The sequence below is a fragment of the Manis pentadactyla genome, chromosome 6 (assembly GCF_030020395.1).
Source record: "Manis pentadactyla isolate mManPen7 chromosome 6, mManPen7.hap1, whole genome shotgun sequence".
Lineage (NCBI taxonomy): Eukaryota > Metazoa > Chordata > Mammalia > Pholidota > Manidae > Manis > Manis pentadactyla.
Window position 1 is genome coordinate 6,287,404 of NC_080024.1, and position 19,607 is coordinate 6,307,010.

The 19,607-nt window shown below is 43.4% G+C and overlaps 1 protein-coding gene across 11 annotated transcripts in view; it reads left to right on the forward strand.

Annotated features, from left to right (window-relative positions):
• USP40 (ubiquitin specific peptidase 40) overlaps positions 1–19,607 on the forward strand; it is a 72,637-nt gene that overhangs the window by 49,652 nt on the left and 3,378 nt on the right. For 6 of the 11 annotated variants that reach the window (XM_036911504.2, XM_036911540.2, XM_036911523.2 and 3 more), the window contains 10 exons: positions 762–826; positions 2,422–2,496; positions 4,935–5,055; positions 6,942–7,036; positions 8,279–8,397; positions 11,534–11,599; positions 13,015–13,225; positions 13,352–13,447; positions 16,180–16,274; positions 17,430–19,363. In XM_036911504.2, coding sequence (XP_036767399.2) covers positions 762–826; positions 2,422–2,496; positions 4,935–5,055; positions 6,942–7,036; positions 8,279–8,397; positions 11,534–11,599; positions 13,015–13,225; positions 13,352–13,447; positions 16,180–16,274; positions 17,430–17,541 — 1,055 coding nt within the window. In that variant the 3' untranslated portion in view covers positions 17,542–19,363. Of the gene's footprint in view, positions 1–761; positions 827–2,421; positions 2,497–4,934; positions 5,102–6,941; positions 7,037–7,131; positions 7,171–8,278; positions 8,399–11,533; positions 11,600–13,014; positions 13,226–13,351; positions 13,448–16,179; positions 16,275–17,429; positions 19,364–19,607 lie in introns of those variants that run through there. The other 5 variants (XM_036911531.2, XM_057503405.1, XR_008998129.1 and 2 more) reach the window with 5 other exon arrangements.

Here is a 19,607-nt window from a genome sequence, read left to right on the forward strand (position 1 = left end):
CCTGTGCAGGGTGAATATGAGATCTATGTTTGTCCCACTGGCCACAGCCCCCTTTGGGGCTGGAGGCGCGGACTGCCTATCTGCTGTATTTTTTAATGACCAGGATTCCCAGCTTTTGCTCCATTCATCTCCCTCTCCTCAAAAACCAATCCTCTTCACTTTCATCAGTGTAGCAAGCATGCTGAAAAACAGAAATCTAATGAAAGGTTATTTAACATTTATAAATGTTTCTTTATACCAACGTCATTAAAATGCTATTCCAAAAATACTGTTTTTTGTTAGATTAATTGCCAGTTGTCTAGCAACAGTTTTGTAGTACATGTCAAATGTAGTACATTGCTGAGTGATGTTAGCATGTACTTTCAGCCAAGACAGTGAAATAAAACTCAGCCTCATAATTTTAGAAGGGATTCTATACCTATATATACATGTATATGTATATATCTATACTAGTGCATAATGTACATGTATGTGTGTACATGTAAATAATAGAAATCAATATTAAATATCCTATAATAGTAACAAGTGTTATTTTTATTTGGAAGCATACAGTTCTTGGAGAACAGAGAGCTAATTAACCAAACCAAATTGGGGGAACAACAATGTTTTTCATGCTCTGGAAGAGATAATTTACTTTAAAATTGAGTTAATAATTATTAGATCAAATCCCATTTAATATTCACTTATCCAGAAGGGTCATTACTGATAAACTCTTTAAACATATCCTGAATTTTTTTCATCCTGATTTTGATTCCTTCTAGGCGACACATGGCATTTACGAAAAATGGATTGGTGCTATGAAGCGGGGGAGGCTTTATGTGAAGAAGTATGATTATTTCCATACATTTCGTTCTTAAAAATTATTGTTTATTTTGTGTTTACATACAGGATATCCATCACTTATGTGAGTAAATTCTAGAGAAAGCTTTAATATTTTTTAGGATATAAAAAATCTGTATACATAGGTCTACCTTCACTACAGGTCTTCCTTCCTGTAGTTTTTTGGTAGAATCAGAGGGAAAGTCTCAGCTAGTGGGAGCATCGCTAATATCTGTGTGAAGTCCTCTTTTGACCTACTATGTCCCTACAGTGGTAGCTTTGCATTAGGATGCAGAGAAGCTCAGAGAACAAAAGACATTTGAACTAATGAAAGTATCTGAAGACACACTGTGAATTTTGAGTCCTAAATATTTTAATCTCAGAGTTTTTCTGTAAGTTAATTGATGGCAGAATGCATCTTACCAACCAGTCACTTAGGCTCTGATCCAAACTACATCTCTAGACCCAGCCAAACTCTTAATGTAGCCTTAAGAACAATTTGTCACAGAATAGTTGGAATCTGTTTAATCTTATTGTTGATCCAGTTAGTATAAACCTCCCAGTCCAAACCCATGACCTTAGAACTAGACCCAAAATGAAGCTTTCTTAGAAAGCTTAGATACTTGTGGTCAGCCACCCTTTTCCAGTCTATATCTGCCTTCCTTCTGTTCAGGAATAGACAGTGGCATTGAATATTAACAGAAGATTGATTTAAGCAGGTGTACTGGGCTCTTCCACTGGAATACTCTTTCTGTACAGCAGTCAGGAAATCAATATAGAGAGGCCCCTCTTGAAACATGGCCAGGAATTTAATTGCCCAGAGTAAGAAGTGGACCTCATGGAATCTTCAGGACATACAGTTGGATGTCAACAGATTATTATCTAGTCACATGGTTTCTGCATTTTCTTCTCTATTCCCAAATTGCTATCAAACATTTCATCCTAGAGCAAACTCATTATCTCAAAACTGGTTCCTCTGCCTAGATTTGCTGTCTGTCTTTCCCGTGTGATCTTTCAGCCTGAAATGGGGCTTACCGTACTTACCTTGCCATCCTTCCTATTTGTTCTCAGCCGCCAAAGGCCCGTCAGCTGTTACACTCCTTCCTGGTCATTCCTACTGCTGGTCCCCTGCTTTGAGCCTTTTTCCCCAATGCGTAGTCACCTCTCCAACCCAGTTCTCTTTCTGGTTCCTCTCCAACTGATACTTCTCACTCTAATCAGTCTAGTTTCTTCGCTCTTCCCCCAAACAACATACTTATCCTTGATTTAACCTTAACTTTGGCCTGTTGCTCTTTTCATGAGAAATTCCTTCTCTTGCTTCCTCTAGCTTTCAAAATGTAACCCATGCTTTTAGACTGAAGTAGAATTTCATCTTTTGTAAATCAGTCTCATTTGTCATCTCACCCCTCGCCCTTTCCTCTAACAGAGTTCATACCCCCAAATTATACCTTGTAGTCTTAACTTTTATTTCTTCAATATCTGCTTTATCATTCATTTATTTATTTCTGGAAAGGGTAATAGAGGCATAGGGTTTGAAAAAATTCAAAGGTCTGTTTGTTCCTCTCGTAAGTCATAAGTGACAAAAAATGTCTGTATTCCCAGGATGCAACCCTGAAAGAGCTTATGATATGTTCTGGAGATACTTTGCTTTTAATTGAAGGAAAACTTCGTCCACTGGTAAGATTTTACTTCTGAATTGACATTTTGTTATTAAATAACAGTTACTGTTTTCTGATTATCAAGATGATATATTCTCATTGTGAGAAAATTTAGAGAGACTAGAAAACTTACCCAGTCCCAACAATCAGACAACTACAGTGTTTTACATCTTTATATATTTCCTTCCTATAAAATCAGTTGCATATGTGATTTTATTTCTGGCTTTTTATATTTAATTATCACCTGACCATAAAAATCCAAAAATAGTCATTATATCTAGTGTTTGTCTTACCAGTTTGATTCACTGTAATCCCATTGTTAGAAACTTAGCTTGTTTTAAACTTTTTGTTCTTATAAATAGTTAAATAGTTCTTGAATATGAATCCTTCTTAAGGTAATTGTAAAGATGGAATTAACAAATCAAAAGGTATGAACTTTTTAAAGACATGATGATATATATATTGCTAAGTTGTTTTCCCAGTTGAACTGAATTTACAGTCCGATCCACAGTATGAGAGGGCTGGTCATTGCTTTTTCATAAACAGTGCATATTACCACTTTTTAAAACCATTGTCTATTAGTTATGTTTTTTAATGTGAACATGATGTAATTATGAAACTTCTAGCACTCAGATAACCATTTTATGATTAGCCTTAAAATGTAAAGTTTCTCCCATATCTTTCTCAGAAAAAGCCACAAAAAAATACAGTTTGTATTCTAAGTGTAAATATTTGTATACCCTTTTTAAATTTATATAAAGGGGATCATATTCTTTACATTGTTTTATGCCTCTTGTTTTTATTCACTTAATATATCTTGAGGATCTCCTCATATCAGCACATACAGACCCACCTTATTCTTTCTCATGACTTCATATTCTATACCATGCTCTTTAAAGTCAATTTTTGGATTGGTAATACTCATGATACAAAATTCAAAGTGTATAAAAAGGTGGGCCAGGAAGAATAAATACTCCTCCTCTCCTTCCTGCCTCCAGCCACTCACTCCTGCCCTCCCTCCACAGGCCAGGTTTCTCTATACCCTTCCAGAGGTATATTCTTACATGCACACAGATGTGTATATTTGTAGCATATCTATACATACTCTTTCTTTTTATTTATTTACACAAAAGGTTATATGCTAGACAACCTATTCTGTACCTAGCTTTTTCATTAATACTTAATCTCTGTATATATATCAGTACATATACACTGTCTCATTCTATTTGATGGTTATTATGTGGAGGTACCATAATTTATGTAATCAGCCTCTTTTGAAAGATTTAGATTATTTTCAATCTTTTGTTTATACAAATAACATTGCAAAAAACTATCATATGTGCCATTTTGCATGTGTAATACATCTATAGGATAAATTCCTAGAACTGAAATAGGTGTGTTAAAAGTTGTGGCCTACCATCAAGGAAGCAGACCTTGAGGTTGGTTCGTGGTTTTTGCTACCATAAACAGTGTGCAGCGAATATCCATGCATCTGTGGCTTTATTTGTATGCATGGGCTAGTTTATCAGAATGTAAATTTCTAGCCATGGAATGGATGGTTCAAAGGGCTTGGACATTTAAAATTTTGAGAGCGCCAAATTACTCTCTAAAATTTTTGCAGCAGTTTATTTTATACTCCTGCCACCAGTTTACAAGCATTTAAGTTTACCTGTATTTTCACCAATTTAGAATACTCTTAGACTTACTAGTTTTTGATGGTCTGATAGGTTAAAGAAAGGAATTTTTGTTTTTTCTGATTTATATTTTTTAATTGAATGGAGGTTGAATATTAATGTTCACCCGTTTGATAAATAGAAAAATATTTTCATTTTAATATGCATTCTTGAAAAATATTTTACTTGGTTATTTTCATATTCTTGTCTTCTGTTGTTGCAAATTATCACTGTAACAATATCTTTTATTCCTTAATCTATTAAAGTTTTTTACTAACTCTGAAAAAGAAAGGGGTCGAGAAGAAGCAGGTAAGTAACACTGAAATGACAGGATGTGTTTAAGGAAATGGATTTATTTCATGCAGTTTGCATACAGGAGCCCAGCTTAGGTCAATAGACAGTTGCTTCTTTATAAAATCTTTAGGAATCTGAATACATGAAAATGGCTTGTAATTGATGCATGATGCCAGTGGTGCTCTTACAATGCCTGAAAATACAAGTTTGTTCTGTCAAATACTTTATTTTGTTTATACTTTTATTCTAGCTACTAAGATATTTCTCACAAAGAACACTTAGTCCTGGTTATCTCAAAGACTGATTTTATGATTTTTAAACTTTTGATTGTAAAAATAATAAACAAGTGTAAGATGTGACAGTTACTACATCTAAAAGGAAAAGAAATACATTCAGGAAGCTTCTCTGTTATGAAGCTGTTTCTCTCTGTGGAGGTGGAAGCTCACTTCGTCTGTGTGCATCACAGCAGTTAGAAATGCCCATTCCTCAGGGTTTCCTGGAGGTGCCCGTCTGGTGGTACCAGCCTCGGGGAGTGAGTCACGGAGAGAGTCATCAGGACCGGGTGAACTGCACCCCTTCTCAAGGTGGGGTCTGGAGAGCCACCAGCCAAGGTGAGAACAAGGCAGAAATGCAACAGCCAACCTGCCGTAAAGAAAGGTAAACTGACCACTTCTGCTCTGACAGGCAACTGAGATATGTAAGGTTGAAAATCAAAACTTATTTATTCCATTATTCATTCCATAATAATAACACCGTCCTATTTTTATGAGTGCTTTGTAACCTCTGTCAAGTACCATCTGTTTTCATCTTTATTGTTACATCAGTATATAAAGATTTTTAAAGGGATTCTTATAAATCATCTCTCAAGATCCTCCTGGCAGTATGAATAGTGGCCTCATTTATTATCCTAGCTAGGATATTGAGGCCTAACTCACTCAGAGCGACTTCACTCAGCCCCAGGGGCAGAGAGCCAGGGCTGGAGTCCCCTCCCTGTCCCCTGCCTGCTCGCTCTGTCCCAGCCACTGGAGCCCCAGGAGCTACTTCAGGGACTTTCCGTCTCATCTCAGGGCCTTCTGAGAAGAAACTCAGAGCATAAGCTTATTGTTTGACTCTAAGTTGCTTTTCCACAAATTCACACACACTGTGGAAAGCAAGAGGCACCAGCAGTGAATCTGAATTGCATCGTAAAAAGTGGATTTCTGCTTCACTATAAAACACATATTAATCTCCTTGGTAACTGTAGAGAATATATTTATAGTAGGATCAACTATATATTATTTCCTTTTATCATACTTAATGATTTAGCTTTTCTAGTGCCTTGAAGTATTATACATTTCTTTTTGTCTTTTAAACTTCAGTACTGAAATGAGTACATAAATGAATCAAACTCTTACCTCGTTACTCTTTGAAGTAGAACTGTTTGTATAGAGCAACCTCATAACTTCGTTGTGGGTTAGCTATGAAATTGGCATTCAGTTGTTTTTGTTTGGGTTGTATTAGACATGTTAACTAATTCTTAAAATGCTCTGGTTATAGAATGATAATTATGCTATTGGATACAAACAGTGTGTTTCTCCATGAAAGTAAAGGAAAAAAGTTCATTTTTTGATAGTCTTTCTGTAACACAACATATAGGAAATATTTTTCATTGCCAAGGGTTATCTAAGAGTCTTTTGTGTAGTACTATCTTGTTAGTGTCTTAAGAACACAAGAATCACTCATGGGAAGAGCTTTTTCATTTAGCTTACTTAGAGTCTAATTTCTTATTATGTATTAGCAGGATGCCCAGAAATAAAGACAATTAACTAAAGCAAAAATGAAATTATTCTGAATTTTAAATTTAGTTACCAACTTTTATATCCAGAGGTTCAAATGAAAGAGCATTTTGTTTCCCCCTTTTTTAAACAAACGTAGAAAGGCCTTCCAACTGTCTAAGGATCCTTTCAGTCAGTAAACATTTATTGGGCATTTGCTGTGTGGCACCCACCACTCCAGGCATTGGAGAGACACACAGATAGACGGCCTGCCCTCTCATATTATTTTGAGGAGACAGGAGAAAACAAAGACACACATGAGAACAAATAGAAGAGTAACACGTTGGGATAAGTGTTACGCGAGAAAGAAACGGGAAGGCATCATTAACAATAAGGGCCGAGCATCTTCCCAGCAGAGTCGTCTTTGAGGAAGGAGAGAATGTGGAAAAGAACATTCTAGACGGACAGCATGACTATAAAATTCGTCCAACCCATTACGGGGAGAAAGTCATGGTACTGTGCCAGTAGCCTGCCCCCTGGCTGCCGTGAGCCGGGCAGCGCTCCTCGCCTCTCCAGTGCTAAGGGGGCTAATTGAGGAAGGCAGGTTCCGTGTTTCCTGACTGGAACTGTACTAAACCTACATATGATATCAAAACATGGCATGTATTTCAGAAACATGAAACGTATTTCAGAAGCATATACATTTAAAGCTCCTTTTGGACACCGAGCTCTTGTTCCCTCAGGTGCTCCGGGTGACGTGCACACCGAAGCTGCCCTCCACTACTTGGGAGACGTTGAAATCTCAGAAGATGCCACCTTGGTGGAGCTGAAATCTCAGGTCAGACTTCCTCCTGCAGCGCACCTTAGTGGTGATCTGGCTTATTCCAGTGAGATATTAATATATTCTTCTATTTCCTTTTCCCTCAATTACAGTCGTTCTGATATGGCATGTGTTATATGCCATGTTCAGTGGTAAGTACCCATCAGGCCACACGTGCCTGTGGCTCGGAGAGCTCCCTGGTATTTGTTCTGCCAGTCTCCCTGTGGCTTTCATGTATCCCCACTCTGACAGGCATGCCGTGCTTTCATTTGACTATTTCCTCAGTAACTTGCAGCTTATGTTCGTTTTGATTTTGTAGGGAAACATGATTTATTGAAACATTTGTAAAGCATTCACTTTACCCCTTTATTTACATTGTTTTTGTATATCATTGTAATCCATGTATTGAATGTTGTTAGTAAAAGATGTGTTATCAGTTTCCCAGGTCAGAATATCAACTATATGTTAGGAAATTAAACTAGATACTGTATTGTTTTTTTAGGCTTTAACCTACCTAGAGAAAAGTGTTTTGTCCAATGAGACTGGAATGAGTACAACAAAATGTTTAGCATCTTAGTGTTGTTGGACTGAGGTGAACATCAGTCATTGACTTGACTTTTCCTGTGGATCCTCAAACATATGAACTAACCTTCCTCAAAAAAAGAAAATTATCTTATTCTCATGAGAACTATAAGGAAGACACTTTTTTGTCTTATGTTGGATTGAAACAAAATTGCTGTTTTTAGATGTTAAAAAAGTCAACCATTTCATATTCGAAGCCTAAATATATAAATAGTTATCTACCCTTCAGAATTACTACAGAAGTTTAGGCCTAGCAGTTGGAGCCAAAGATTTTCAAATAGAAGTCATTTCATCAGCAGAGCAAACATCATTGAAGAACTACATTAGCACTAAGGAAAGTTGATGAATCCCTTGCTTTTATCAGAGTGGCCTCTGCTTGTGAGTTATAAACACATAGAAATTAATTCTCAAGTTTCACTTCCTAAAACATAAGGATTAAAAATTTAGAAATAGAAAGTTCACTTATCTCTCAAGTTGTTTTCAGTAGAGAGAAATACAAAAATGACTGGGGAGTAATTTCATTTAAGAGAGATTCCTGTGATTTTTTAAAATAGATTTTATCATTACTCGAGATACTCTCCCTCAGAGGTCATCATGTAGTGCCTCACTTTTCCCGAGAGCAGTGTATTGTTAAGAGTGCTTTGTCAGACCATTAGAGGTGTGCTGTTTCTTTTCTAGGCCATGACCTTGCCCTCCTTCTCGGAGCCCGGCACCCCATCCCCAGGCTTCCTCAGAGCATGGACAGTGGAAGGTCAGCGCCTCAGCAGGCTTTTACGGACTGACCTGCAGCAACTCAGGTGGTTACTCCTGGAGCGCCACGCTGCACGGCTGACATGGGGGGCGGGTGGGGTGCCAGTGGAGAGGTCAGGCAGCACCAGAACGCCTGTTCCTGGCAAGCCCACGTTTGTCACTTGGGTGGTGCTTTTAATCATATACACTGGGACAACTTCAGTTTTCCATATTACATAGAAATGTAGCTTCGTTTTGTAGCATTTTTACTGTGCTCTAGATACTGTGAACAAAATTTTGAGTGTTTTTCAAGCTTTATTGAGATATATTGTGATGTAACATTTTATAAGTTTAAGGTGTATAACATGTTCATTTGATACACTTATATGTTGCAGAGTGATTGCCTCCATATCATTAGCTGCCCCGCCCCCACCCCCACCCCAGCCCCGGCATCGAATCACGTAATTGCCATTTCTTTTTTGTGGTTAAGAACATTTAAAATCTACTCTTAGCAACTTTGAAATCTGTAGTACAGCATTATTAACTATAATCACTGTGCTGTACATTAGATCCGCAGAACTTGTTCATTTTAGAGCTGGAAGTATGTACCTTTTGGCCAACATCTCCCCTTTCCCCCACCTCCAGCCCCTGGAAACCCCCGCTGTATTCGAGCTTGGCTTGTTCAGATTCTGCATATAAGTGGTATCATACAGTGTTTTGTCTCTCTCCATCTCACTTATTTCACTTAGCACAGTGCCCTCGAGGTGCACCCATGTTGTCACAAACTATAGGATGTCCTTTCCCATGGCTGAATAATACTACAGTGTATGTGTATGCACCATGTCATCATGCATTCATCTGTCGGTGGACACTCAGGTTGTTTCTGTGTCTTGGCTGTTGTGAATAATGCTGCTATGAACATGAGTGCACAGATATCTGGTTGAGATCCTGTTTCCATTTCTTTTGCATATATATCTAGGAGTGGGTTGCTGGATCCCATGGTATTTCTATTCTTAATTTTCTGAGGCACATCCATACCGTTTTCCATAGTGGCTGCAGCGCTTCACCTTCCCACCAGCTACGCACAAGGGTTCCCTTTTCTCCACGTCTTCTCCAACTCTTTTGTCTTTTTGGTGATGGCCTTTCTAGCCAGTGGGAGTGATACCCCGTGTGGTTTTCATTTGTATTTCCCTCATGATTGGTGATGTTGAGCGTCTTCTCAGTACTTGGCCATCTGTATGTCTTCTTTGGAAAGATGTCTATTGAGTTCCTCTGGCCATTTTTTTTTAAAACTCTTCATTGTTTTTTGGCTATTAAGTTGTATGAACTCCCAATGTATTTTGGGTATCAACCCCTTAACAGGGACATGGTCTGTAAATAGATGCCTTCCTCATGCTGTTGGTGCCCCGTGCTGGGCAGAAGCGTTTTAGTTTGATGTAGTTTCACTTGTTTCGTTTTGCTTTTGTTGCCTTTCCTTTTGGTGTCAAATCCAAAAAAAAGACCAGAGTCAAGAAACTTACTCTCCTGTGTTTTCTTCTAGGAGTTTTGTGGTTTCGGGTCTTAAATTCAAGTCTTTAATCCATTTTGAGTATGGTGCAAGGTCAGGCTCCTTTGTTGACGACTCTCCTTTCCCCGTTGTTTTTGGCTCCTTTGTTGTGAATTAACGGGCCGTAAGCGCATGGGTTTGTTTCCGTTCCATTGATCTGTGGTCTGTTTTTATGCCATTACCATACTGTTTTGATTATTATAGTCTGTAATATAGTTCGAAATTAGGAAGGGTGATGCATCCAGCTTTGTTCTTTCTCAAAACTCTGTCAGCTCTTCAGGGTCTTTTGTAGTTCCATCTTGAATTTTAGGATTGGTTTTTGTATTTTTGTATTTCTGAAAAATGCCACTGAAATTTTGTTGGGATTGCATTAAATCTTCAGATCACTTTGGGTGGTATGGGCATTTTAACAATATTCTTCCAGTCCATGAAAGTGGAATATCTTCCCATTTATTTTGTCATCTTCAGTTTCTTTTCATCGATGCCCAGATTTTCCCCCCTCCTTGGTTAAATTTGTTCCCAAGTATTTTATTCTTTCTGATGCCATTATATAATGGGACTAAAGTTTTCCTAATTTCTCTTTCTGATGGTTCATTGTTAATGTTTGAAACACAGCTAATTTTTTTGTACATTGATTTTGTATCCTGTGACTTTACTGAACTCACCTATTAGTCCTAATGATTTTTGGTATTTAGAGTGTTCTTTATATATTATGTCATCTGCAAATGGACAGTTTTACTTTTTCCTTTGTAATTGGGATGCTTTTTCATCTCCTTTTCCTGCCTAACTTCTCTGGCCAGGACTTCCACTACTGTTTGAATAAAAGTGGCACATGTCGGCACCCTTGTCTTGTTTCTGTTGTTAGAGGAAAAGCTTGCAATCTTTCACCACTGAGTATGATGTCAGCTGTGTGCTTGTCACATGTGGCCATTATGTTGGGTTATGTTTACTGTCTACCCAGTTTATTGAGAGTTTTGATCATGAAAGGATACTAAATGTTGTCAAATTATTTTTCTGCATCTATTGAGATTAATCACAGGATTTTTATCCTTCATTTTGTTATGTACATTCATTAATGTGGCACATCACATTTATTGATTTGTGGATATTAATCTACTCTTGCATCCCTGGAATAAAGCCTACTTGATCATAGTGTGTGATCCTTTTAATGTACTGTTGAATTCTGTTTTCTAATATTTTGTTGAGAATTTTTACATCTGTGTTTATAAGGGATATAGGTCTGTAATTTTCTTATAGTATCCTTGCTTGGTTTTGCTATCAAGGAAATGCAGCTCATAAAATAATTTTGGAATTCTTCCCTCTTATTTTTTTAGAAGAGTTTGAAAAGGATTGGCATTAATTCTCCTTTAAAGGTTTGGTAGAATTCACCAGTGAAACCGTCTGGTTCTGGAATTTTCTTTGTTAGGAGGTCTTTGATTACTGATTAATTCTTCTTACTAGTAATTACTCTGTTCACATTTTCTGTTTCTTCATGGTTCAGTCTTAGGAGATTCTATGTTTCTAGGAATTTATCCATTTCTTTAGGTTGTCCAATTTGTTAGTGTATAATTATTCATAGGTGTCTCTTAAATGTTCAGTGTTCTTATACAGTATAATCTTTTGCTTATGTTACTCAATATTATTTTATTTATCATCAGGGAATATAAACTGGGAAGGAGAACTGAGATCTGCTTAGAGCCCCTTCAGAGAGAAGAACACTTGGGGTAAGATGTTCTACTAATAGAAAATTACATGTACATGTCTTATTGTGGATAGTTTCTTTAAAAATTTAACAACTTAGTATTTTTTTCACTGCTTCTAAGTAGTCTGGCAACTTAAAACAGATTATGTTCTAGAAAAGTGTTTATATGTCTGGTATCTAGGGCTTGGAATTCTTTTTACCTTAAAAAACAGAATTAATTTTCCAGGAAGTCCTAAATGCATATTGAACCCAAAGTGTAAACAAGATGCTCAGACCCTGTCAGTGCGTTTGGGTCATCTTTCGTCACACTGATTTGTAATGGTAGCCATCACTTTGTGCCTGATGCTGTTCCACCTGATGTATTACATACTGATCGAATTATTATCTGTCTCCCAATACTAGAGTGTAAGCTTTGCAAGAACAAGTACTTTGTTTTTTGGTCACTGCTAGTCCCCAGTACCTAGAACAGTCCCTGTGTCATAGCCAGTAATCAATTATAGATAACTGTAGGTGGTTCTTTAATCAATAATTAAGCTTTCCTGTTCCTTTTTCACTATACAAAAATTTTCTATAACATTTCTTTACCTGATATGAAGTATCATTCTTTTCAACCTGTTGTAGAATTACTGTGGAGCACTCCTTCAACCGTGTCTAACCTTCATTTAATTCCATGTTTTTTTATACAAACATATTCATAATACAAATTGTATTACCAGGAGTAGTTTCCCAGTCTGAAGACCGTGCTGGTCACCCCGGCAGTCCTGGGCACCAGCACTCGGCTCACTGACCGGCCGCCCGACCCTGGCTCGCCAGGCCTGCGCTCACCCTGTGCTCTTCCCTCCAGTTGCTCCTGCTCTTCCACTCTGCCACCCTTTCTTTTGGTAAAAACACCAATATCACAGGGAGATGGGCCTTCTCCCCTCTCTGCCTCCGATTCTTATCTGTAGTTGTCATTTCCTGTCCTAATCTCCGCACATCTAACTTTTCCTCCCGCCGTTCTGAGGTTTTCTCTCCCTCCAAGGCCTCTTGCTCATGCTCGTCCCTTGCAGCATCTCCTTGCGCTCCGCGGCTCTGTCCCCTCGGCTACCGCACAGCAACTCCGATTTTCATCACCTGAAACAGCTTTTTTCTGCCGACTCGTGCTTCTGAAATCAGCACATCCCAGGGAGTCACTGGTTGGGAACCTGACCCCCCCGGCTTGCCTCACGGCGGCGCAACCACTGCCTCCCCAAGGGCTCTGCTGTGGGCTGAGGCTGGGAGCTTCACCTCCAGTCCAGGTCAGGACTGAAGGACACCCAAGCAGAGAAGATGGTTTACCACTGGCTTTCAGGGTTTAGGGAAGATCTGTCCTTACAAAGCCAAGAGACTCAGAGGGGGAGCTTCACCCAGCACAGCCTCATTTTGTTTGTTTTAAATCTGACACTCAATTGTTCTCAGGCCCCAGGACGTGCTGCTGAGGACACAGATGCGCCTCCCTGGCAAGAGGGCATACGCCCCGTCCCTCGACTTCGTGTGGGACACCACCCGGGGCTGGACTGCCAGCTCCCTGAGGCAGCGTGTGGCCGATTTCTATTCTCTTCCCGTGGAGAGGATTGAAATTGCCAAATATTTCCCTGAGAAGTTTGAGTGGCTTCCAATATCTCGCTGGGTAAGGTTGTGGGTCTTCCTCAGAGAAATTGGGCCTTAGTGAAATAGTTAACTACAATGTTCACAGATAGGAATTAAGAATTTTAAGTTGAGTTGCCTTAATTCAACATGCTTGCTTTTTCTATAGAACCAGCAACTTACCAAGAGGAAAAAAAAGAAAAAGCAAGATAATTTGCAGGGGGCACCTTACTACTTGAAAGATGGAGATACTATTGGTATTAAGGTAAGTTATAGAACAGCAAATTTGACAAAACACCAAACAGAGAAGTTTTATCAGATCTTCAAGGCACTTATATAAAGTGTTTCAGAGAATGGAAAATAAAGAGGAAAAGCCAGACACCTCATTTTATGAGACCAGTAGAACCTCCATACCAAAACCTTAATTTTAGGTCTGACTTGAATGAAAATGCTTTTGTGAGATGCTATAGGTTTTCGGTAGATACCTGTATTAGCTTAGAGTTGTCTCCTACTAGGTGGCTCTGAGTTCTTTTTAAACTACGAGTGAACACTGGATTTTTAATACTACATGGATTAAAATGATTGATTCTTAGTCAGTAGTATGTTGAAGAGCAAGCATTCCTTGAATCCCTGCTTCTTAACCTTGTACCCAACAGCACGGCCCACCACCCGCAAGAAAAATAAGTAAGAGAAATTCTAAAAGGAAAAGAGAGAATTGCTTTTATGTGCAGTTTTCCTACAAAGGAGATTCAAGGGACTGTATAGATAAACCATTAGCCCTATGAAGAGAGGTCCAGAGGTTACAAGATCAATATACATAAAACTATAAGGTAACTAGGACTGCATCCAGCAAAAAGATTTTAAAGATCTTTCTGGAGACCATTACAAAAATACTGAGCAGTGTTAAAGTTTTAATTAGCTACACAGCCATACAGATTATATTAAAGAACAAAAAGGTGAGAGGACTTACCTTCCCAAGTATCCAGCTGTGGTTGACAGTGTAGCTTTGGGGCGGGGCAGACAAGCAGGATGGGACAGAGCCCAACACAGTCACACAATAAGGACACCAGGTATTTAGGTGACATTAAAAATAAATCATTCAATATGGTGCTGGCAGAATTGGTTATCTGTGTAGGAACTTTTATTTCATTTTTATAAAGTAGGTCCCTAAGTTTATGTAAGCTTCAGGCCCCATACAATCTGTATCCCCCTTACCTCACCCATATAGTTCAGTCAGTGTGAAGACTTAAATGTGAAAAGCAGTGATTTCAACCTTTAGAAAAACACATGTAAGGAAATCTCTGACTTAGAATGAGAAGGAGTCTTTAAATAAGAAACAAAAGCCAAAACCATAGAGAACAAGTCAGATAAACTGACTACCTTAAAAGTGAAAACATTTGTTCATCAAGGGAAACCAGGAAAAGTGGAAAGACAAGCCACGCAAAGGAGAAGGATCTATGCAACCCTGTAATTAACCAGGATTAGCATCCAGAGTATGAAAGTACTTCTGCACGTAAGCTACAGAATGATAAGCTAATAGAGCAGAAATGGGAAAAAAACGATTAACACCCAGCAATTCTGAGAGCGCAGCGCACACCAGCAGGGGGCGCGCGCTGGCGTTGCTGCCGCGGAGGGCGGTTTGGCGGTATTACAAAACGAGACGCCTGTACGGTACACACAGCGATTCTACTGGAGGAGACGTACAAAAATGTACATGGAGGCACTGTTTTTAATAGTGTAAACTGGAAAAAGCTTAAATGACCCTCAGGATAGAAAAAATACGAGGTTATTGACTCGGTGTAGACAGAACATTCAGGTGTCGAGCCAGGGCTGCATACGCCAACGTGAACAGACATCCAAACGTTAAGGCGCAGAGTGAGCATAACAGCGTGGAACCAGGTAGAAGGCCGAGAGCTGCGGAGGGGCACGCGGACCCCGTGGGGCGGGCGAGGTGCGACAACCGGGCAGCAGGGTGCTCAGCGCCAGTGCGGAGTGGACAAACGGTGTGTTTCTTCCTCGAAAAATAGGCAGGCAAATACGGTGCAAGGTCAATACTGTTAGGAGCCCATTGTCACTGAGCATTCTGTTACATGCCAGGCGCCAGCCACGCACCCACTTACCTCAGTTTTCCCTCATGACAATCCTGGGAAGTAGGTGTGGTTAAGGTGAGGGCACACGCCGGCTGGGCACATGGCCAGGGGACCTCGACCCCCGGCCTCACTGCTGCACCCCTGCTCCGGCTGCCTGCCTGTGATCTCCATGCCCTCTGCTCCCAAGGCCTCACAGATCGGGAAGGCACAGTGCACAATTTCCCTGTTTGTCATGCACCCTTCCCAGGGTGGACACGGTATTTGCTACACGTTCTCTCCCCTGGGAGCAGCAGCAGCCCCCTCCTGCAGTTCTGCCGTTAATGCCGTAGTCGCCAGGGTTTTCTCACTAGGAATGTGACCAGGCAGCCGGGCCATCCTCACCAGCAGCCCCAGCAAGCTCAGAGCTGTCATGTTCTGCCGGACGTTTCCCTTCCTAGTTAGTGTTCTCTTGAGGTTAACATTTTGGCTTGTTAACTGAGAGACATGCTTGTGGGTGGCCAAGGGGAGCAGCCAGTATTCATGGTAAACAATGTCCACAAGAAACGTCCTGGGAAGGAGGCGGCGGCCGCCAGGAGGGCTGCTGAGCGTCCCGTGTTCGGGAAGCTCTGGGAGCGCCCAGGAGTGAGCGCGGGCCTCCCCGGGTGCCCAGCGTGGCTGTGGAGCCGCGTGAGGGCCTGACCCCGCGGGGTGGGCGTGCCGGGGCCTTGGCTCGGGGCGCCGGGAGTCGGGGTGAAGGCCCCGGAGCCGAGCCTGCGTTCCCTTCTCAGCCCCCTGCCCTCGGCGGGCTTCGCCTCTGGCTTCCTTAGCTCTGGACGCCCCCTTTTGTCAATTCGGGTAGTTTTTTACGCCTCTCTTAAATGTAAGCTAAAGATGTTGAAAACCGCTCGTTAATTATCTTGAAATGCAGAATCTCCTGGTTGAAGAGGATGATGATTTCAGTACAGCCAGAGACGACATTGGGAAAGAAAAGCAGAAACAGCTCGCTCTGAGCAAAAAGAAAAGGTACTGTCGGGATTTTCACCTCGAGGCAGGTTCCACTCGACCCCCGTGGGCAGCTCGCGGCCGAAGGCCCCGATCGGGGTTAGGACGCTGGCGGGCCAGGGCGGTGGGGGGCGTGGCGGCAGGACCCGCTGTGAGGGGCCCCCGGCCCTCCCGGGCACTCGGCCCCTCCGCCCTCCCTCTCCCGGCGCCCACCACCTGCCCCATTTCCTGCGTCTTCTCCCCTGCCGGCACCTCGGGTCTCAGTCACCTGAGAACGTGCGCTCTGGCTCGCGCCCTGCACGCCGTCCGCCACGCCTCCTGCTGCCCCCGTGCCCTCGGGGGTTGTCACCTCACTGCCCGGCACCCCAACCCCGCCCTCGCCTGCAGGCTGCGACCCCCTCTGCAGCTCTGCGCGAGTCGCCTCCCCAGTGGACCCGCTCCCTGCCCCGGGTCACAGACCTGTCGGGGTCCGCGGCAACGTTCCGCTCACACCAGTACTTGAACTCCGCGTGCCGGGACCTCTCGCTGCCGGGGCCCAGGTTGCCGCCCCAAGCAGGCCACAGCGGGGGTGCCGGGGTCGGCCTCACTGCCGGTTTCCTGACGGCTTGGCCTGCCCCCCTGTCAGAGCTTCGGGCGTGGTGGGTTTCCTGTTCTTGAGTTGCCACGGGAGCCTCTGCTGTAACTCACCTGCCTCAGTGGCCCCTGCTCACCACCTCTTCCTCCCCTCCCACCCCTCCGTGTCTCGTTAGCAGTGTGTCAGGCATAGTGTGACAGCAGCGAGCAAGACATGCCCTGTGTGTGTCACCCATGTGCACTTAGAGCGATTCATGGAGCTCAGTATTTACAGTTGGTGCTTCTATGAATATTATACTTTGATTCAAAAGATAAAGGGAAGGTGACTGCCGTAGACAGCTACACCTAGCAAATTGGAGAGGACCCCTACTCCGACCCACTGTGGGCACCCACTATCCTGTACGTGGGTTGCTGGCCGTAGACAGAGGTCCTCTGGCCAGGCAGTTTAGAAATATCTGTCAAAATTGCAAATGCACGTCCCTGAGACCCGTTCTCGCCTGCTCCTAAAAGTTGGAGTCAATATTGGAGTCCCTGCAAACCCTCGACCTGATGAGGCCCAGTGTCCGGGCTGCAGGTCAGCGGCAGCCTCTGTGTCTCCCACAGCCGAGAAGCCCTTCGTGCGCAGAGCAGCGACGTCCTCCCCAGTGCGGACACACCTGCCCGGCCTCGTGGGCCAGAAGCCTCTCTTTCCATCCATGTCCGGAGTTTCAGATAGTGTGGGCAGCCGCTGACGTCGCTGTGCGCAGGGCTCCCAAGGCGGTGCCCGTACCGAAGCAGCTGACGTCCCGGGGCCTGGTGGGGCCAGGTGGCCAGTGGGTGCAGGGGCTCTGCGCTCCTGCTGCAGTGCGCGCCGTGGTTCCATGAGAGCAGGTCTGTTGGGTTTCCTGCCAATGGACTCCAAATCCTCGGCTTCCTCACGAGCAGAGGGCCATTTTCCTCTCAGGCCAGGCAGATGCACGTTATCACTCGGCTTCACAGCAGGTCCCCCTGGGGCTTGCACAGACCTGCAGGCATCTGGCAGGTGCCAATCAGATTTTGCCCACATTTGACCCCAGCCTGTTTTTATAAGATTTACTTGTTTTGCATTAACTGCAGGCATAGACAAGTGGCACATTGCTAACCTCTGACAAATCTGCCAGTTAAAATGCACACGTCCATTCTCTGCTCTTGCATTGTTCACATGACTTTTGGTATCTGCACCGGATGAGGGTCTGACAGCCCATCTCACACTGGTGGACTGGCTGGGCTTCTGCTGTGACGGAACGGGCCGTGCCCTGCACAGCACATCTCGCCTCCGTCTGAGTTAGAACTGAAACCAAGGTGTTAGCTCTCTTTCCAGAAGGGTGATGCAGACGGGGCATCCTCTAAGTTAGCATCTGCTGCTCAATGGGGGAGCCCTGGTGTGGCTGTCGGTGGCTGCTCAGCACCTCTAAGGTGTCACCTGACTTGTGGGGAGGTGGGGGCGTCCAGAACGTTCTAGCTGGTGCTGCTGTCTGCAGACACCAGAGCCCCTCATCTGGAAGCCTGGCGGGGAGGCCGAGTCATGGCAGACAGGCCTGGCGCAGCTTTGTTGACAGTTGAGAGTAGCCTTGCCTAAAACAAGAGGAAAAGGAAATGTGGAGTAAAGGTCTTCTCTAGCTCAGCGTGGCTCTGTCGGATTTCAAAGACTGAATCGGCACTAAAGACAATACAGCGTCTGTGTCAGCGAACCAGCTGGTTAGGACGCTAGTTCACTTTCTCAGACTCTAACCTAGCTGAAGGCAGGGTTCCTGAGAAGAGAGAATAAATCCTTCACTTTCTTACCTCAGATGAGACGCTGGCTAATACGGCTACCATCTTAATTCCGCACAATTCCTCACAAGCCCTTTCTTTTCCCACTGATGGTGAAACAGCACTCAAGTGTTAGGAGGGAAAGAAGGCGCAGGTGCGGACGAGCCTGTCCGAGTGGCCCCACGCCTCTCCCCCTTGCTCTGCCTCCCTCCTGCACATCCGCACCTCCCTTAGAAACTTGAGTCTCTTCTGTGTGTCTGTCTGTCGGGTCCCAAATGAGGTGTTCGTGTCATTGTGAAGCAGTTGTGCTCTGGGAAGTTGGACGGTGGTGCCTGCTCTCAGGCTCGGAAACACTAAGTCCGTCTCAGGACGCTCACATGGCGGCTCCGACGTCCTCACAGCTGCCCCCCACTTGCTCTGAGCCCCAAACCGTGAGCGTGGCGCTGACTGGCGGGACGCTCAGCCCGTCCGCGCGGCTCCTCCCCTGTGTCCCTGTCCTGTAGCTGACACGCCTTGCTGTGTGCCCCGTCCTTTCGTTTTCAGGTCATAAAGTGTTGGTGTAAACACTGGAAAGCTTTTGTGAGATGCCAAAGGCCTCGGTGGCGCTACAAGACAGCGGGTGCCTCGTGGGGCCCTGCGGCCCTCGGGAGGGTCTCTGCTCATAGGCCTCCTGCCTTCCCTCCGTCCACTAATTCAGGGGTGCCATGGGGCTCCAGGGAGAGAGCTGTAAGAGTCTGTTAAGGAAGAAATAAACCGTCAGAGCTGTAGTCCCGTGTTCTCTGGTGTGCACTGCTTCGCGTCCCCTTGGCCTTCCCCCGGGGGCTTCAGATGCTGAGGGGGCACCGCCCGCACAGTGTCAGCAATCTAAAATGGTTTTAGAAATAACCAAAGTGTGCTTTGGTTTTTTAAAGATTCACACTCATGGGAAAAATTGTATTGGAAGAAATTGGAAGTGTCTGCTTCTCTTTCCTTGTGGGGAAATGGGACCGGCAGCGGCGGTGAACCACCTCG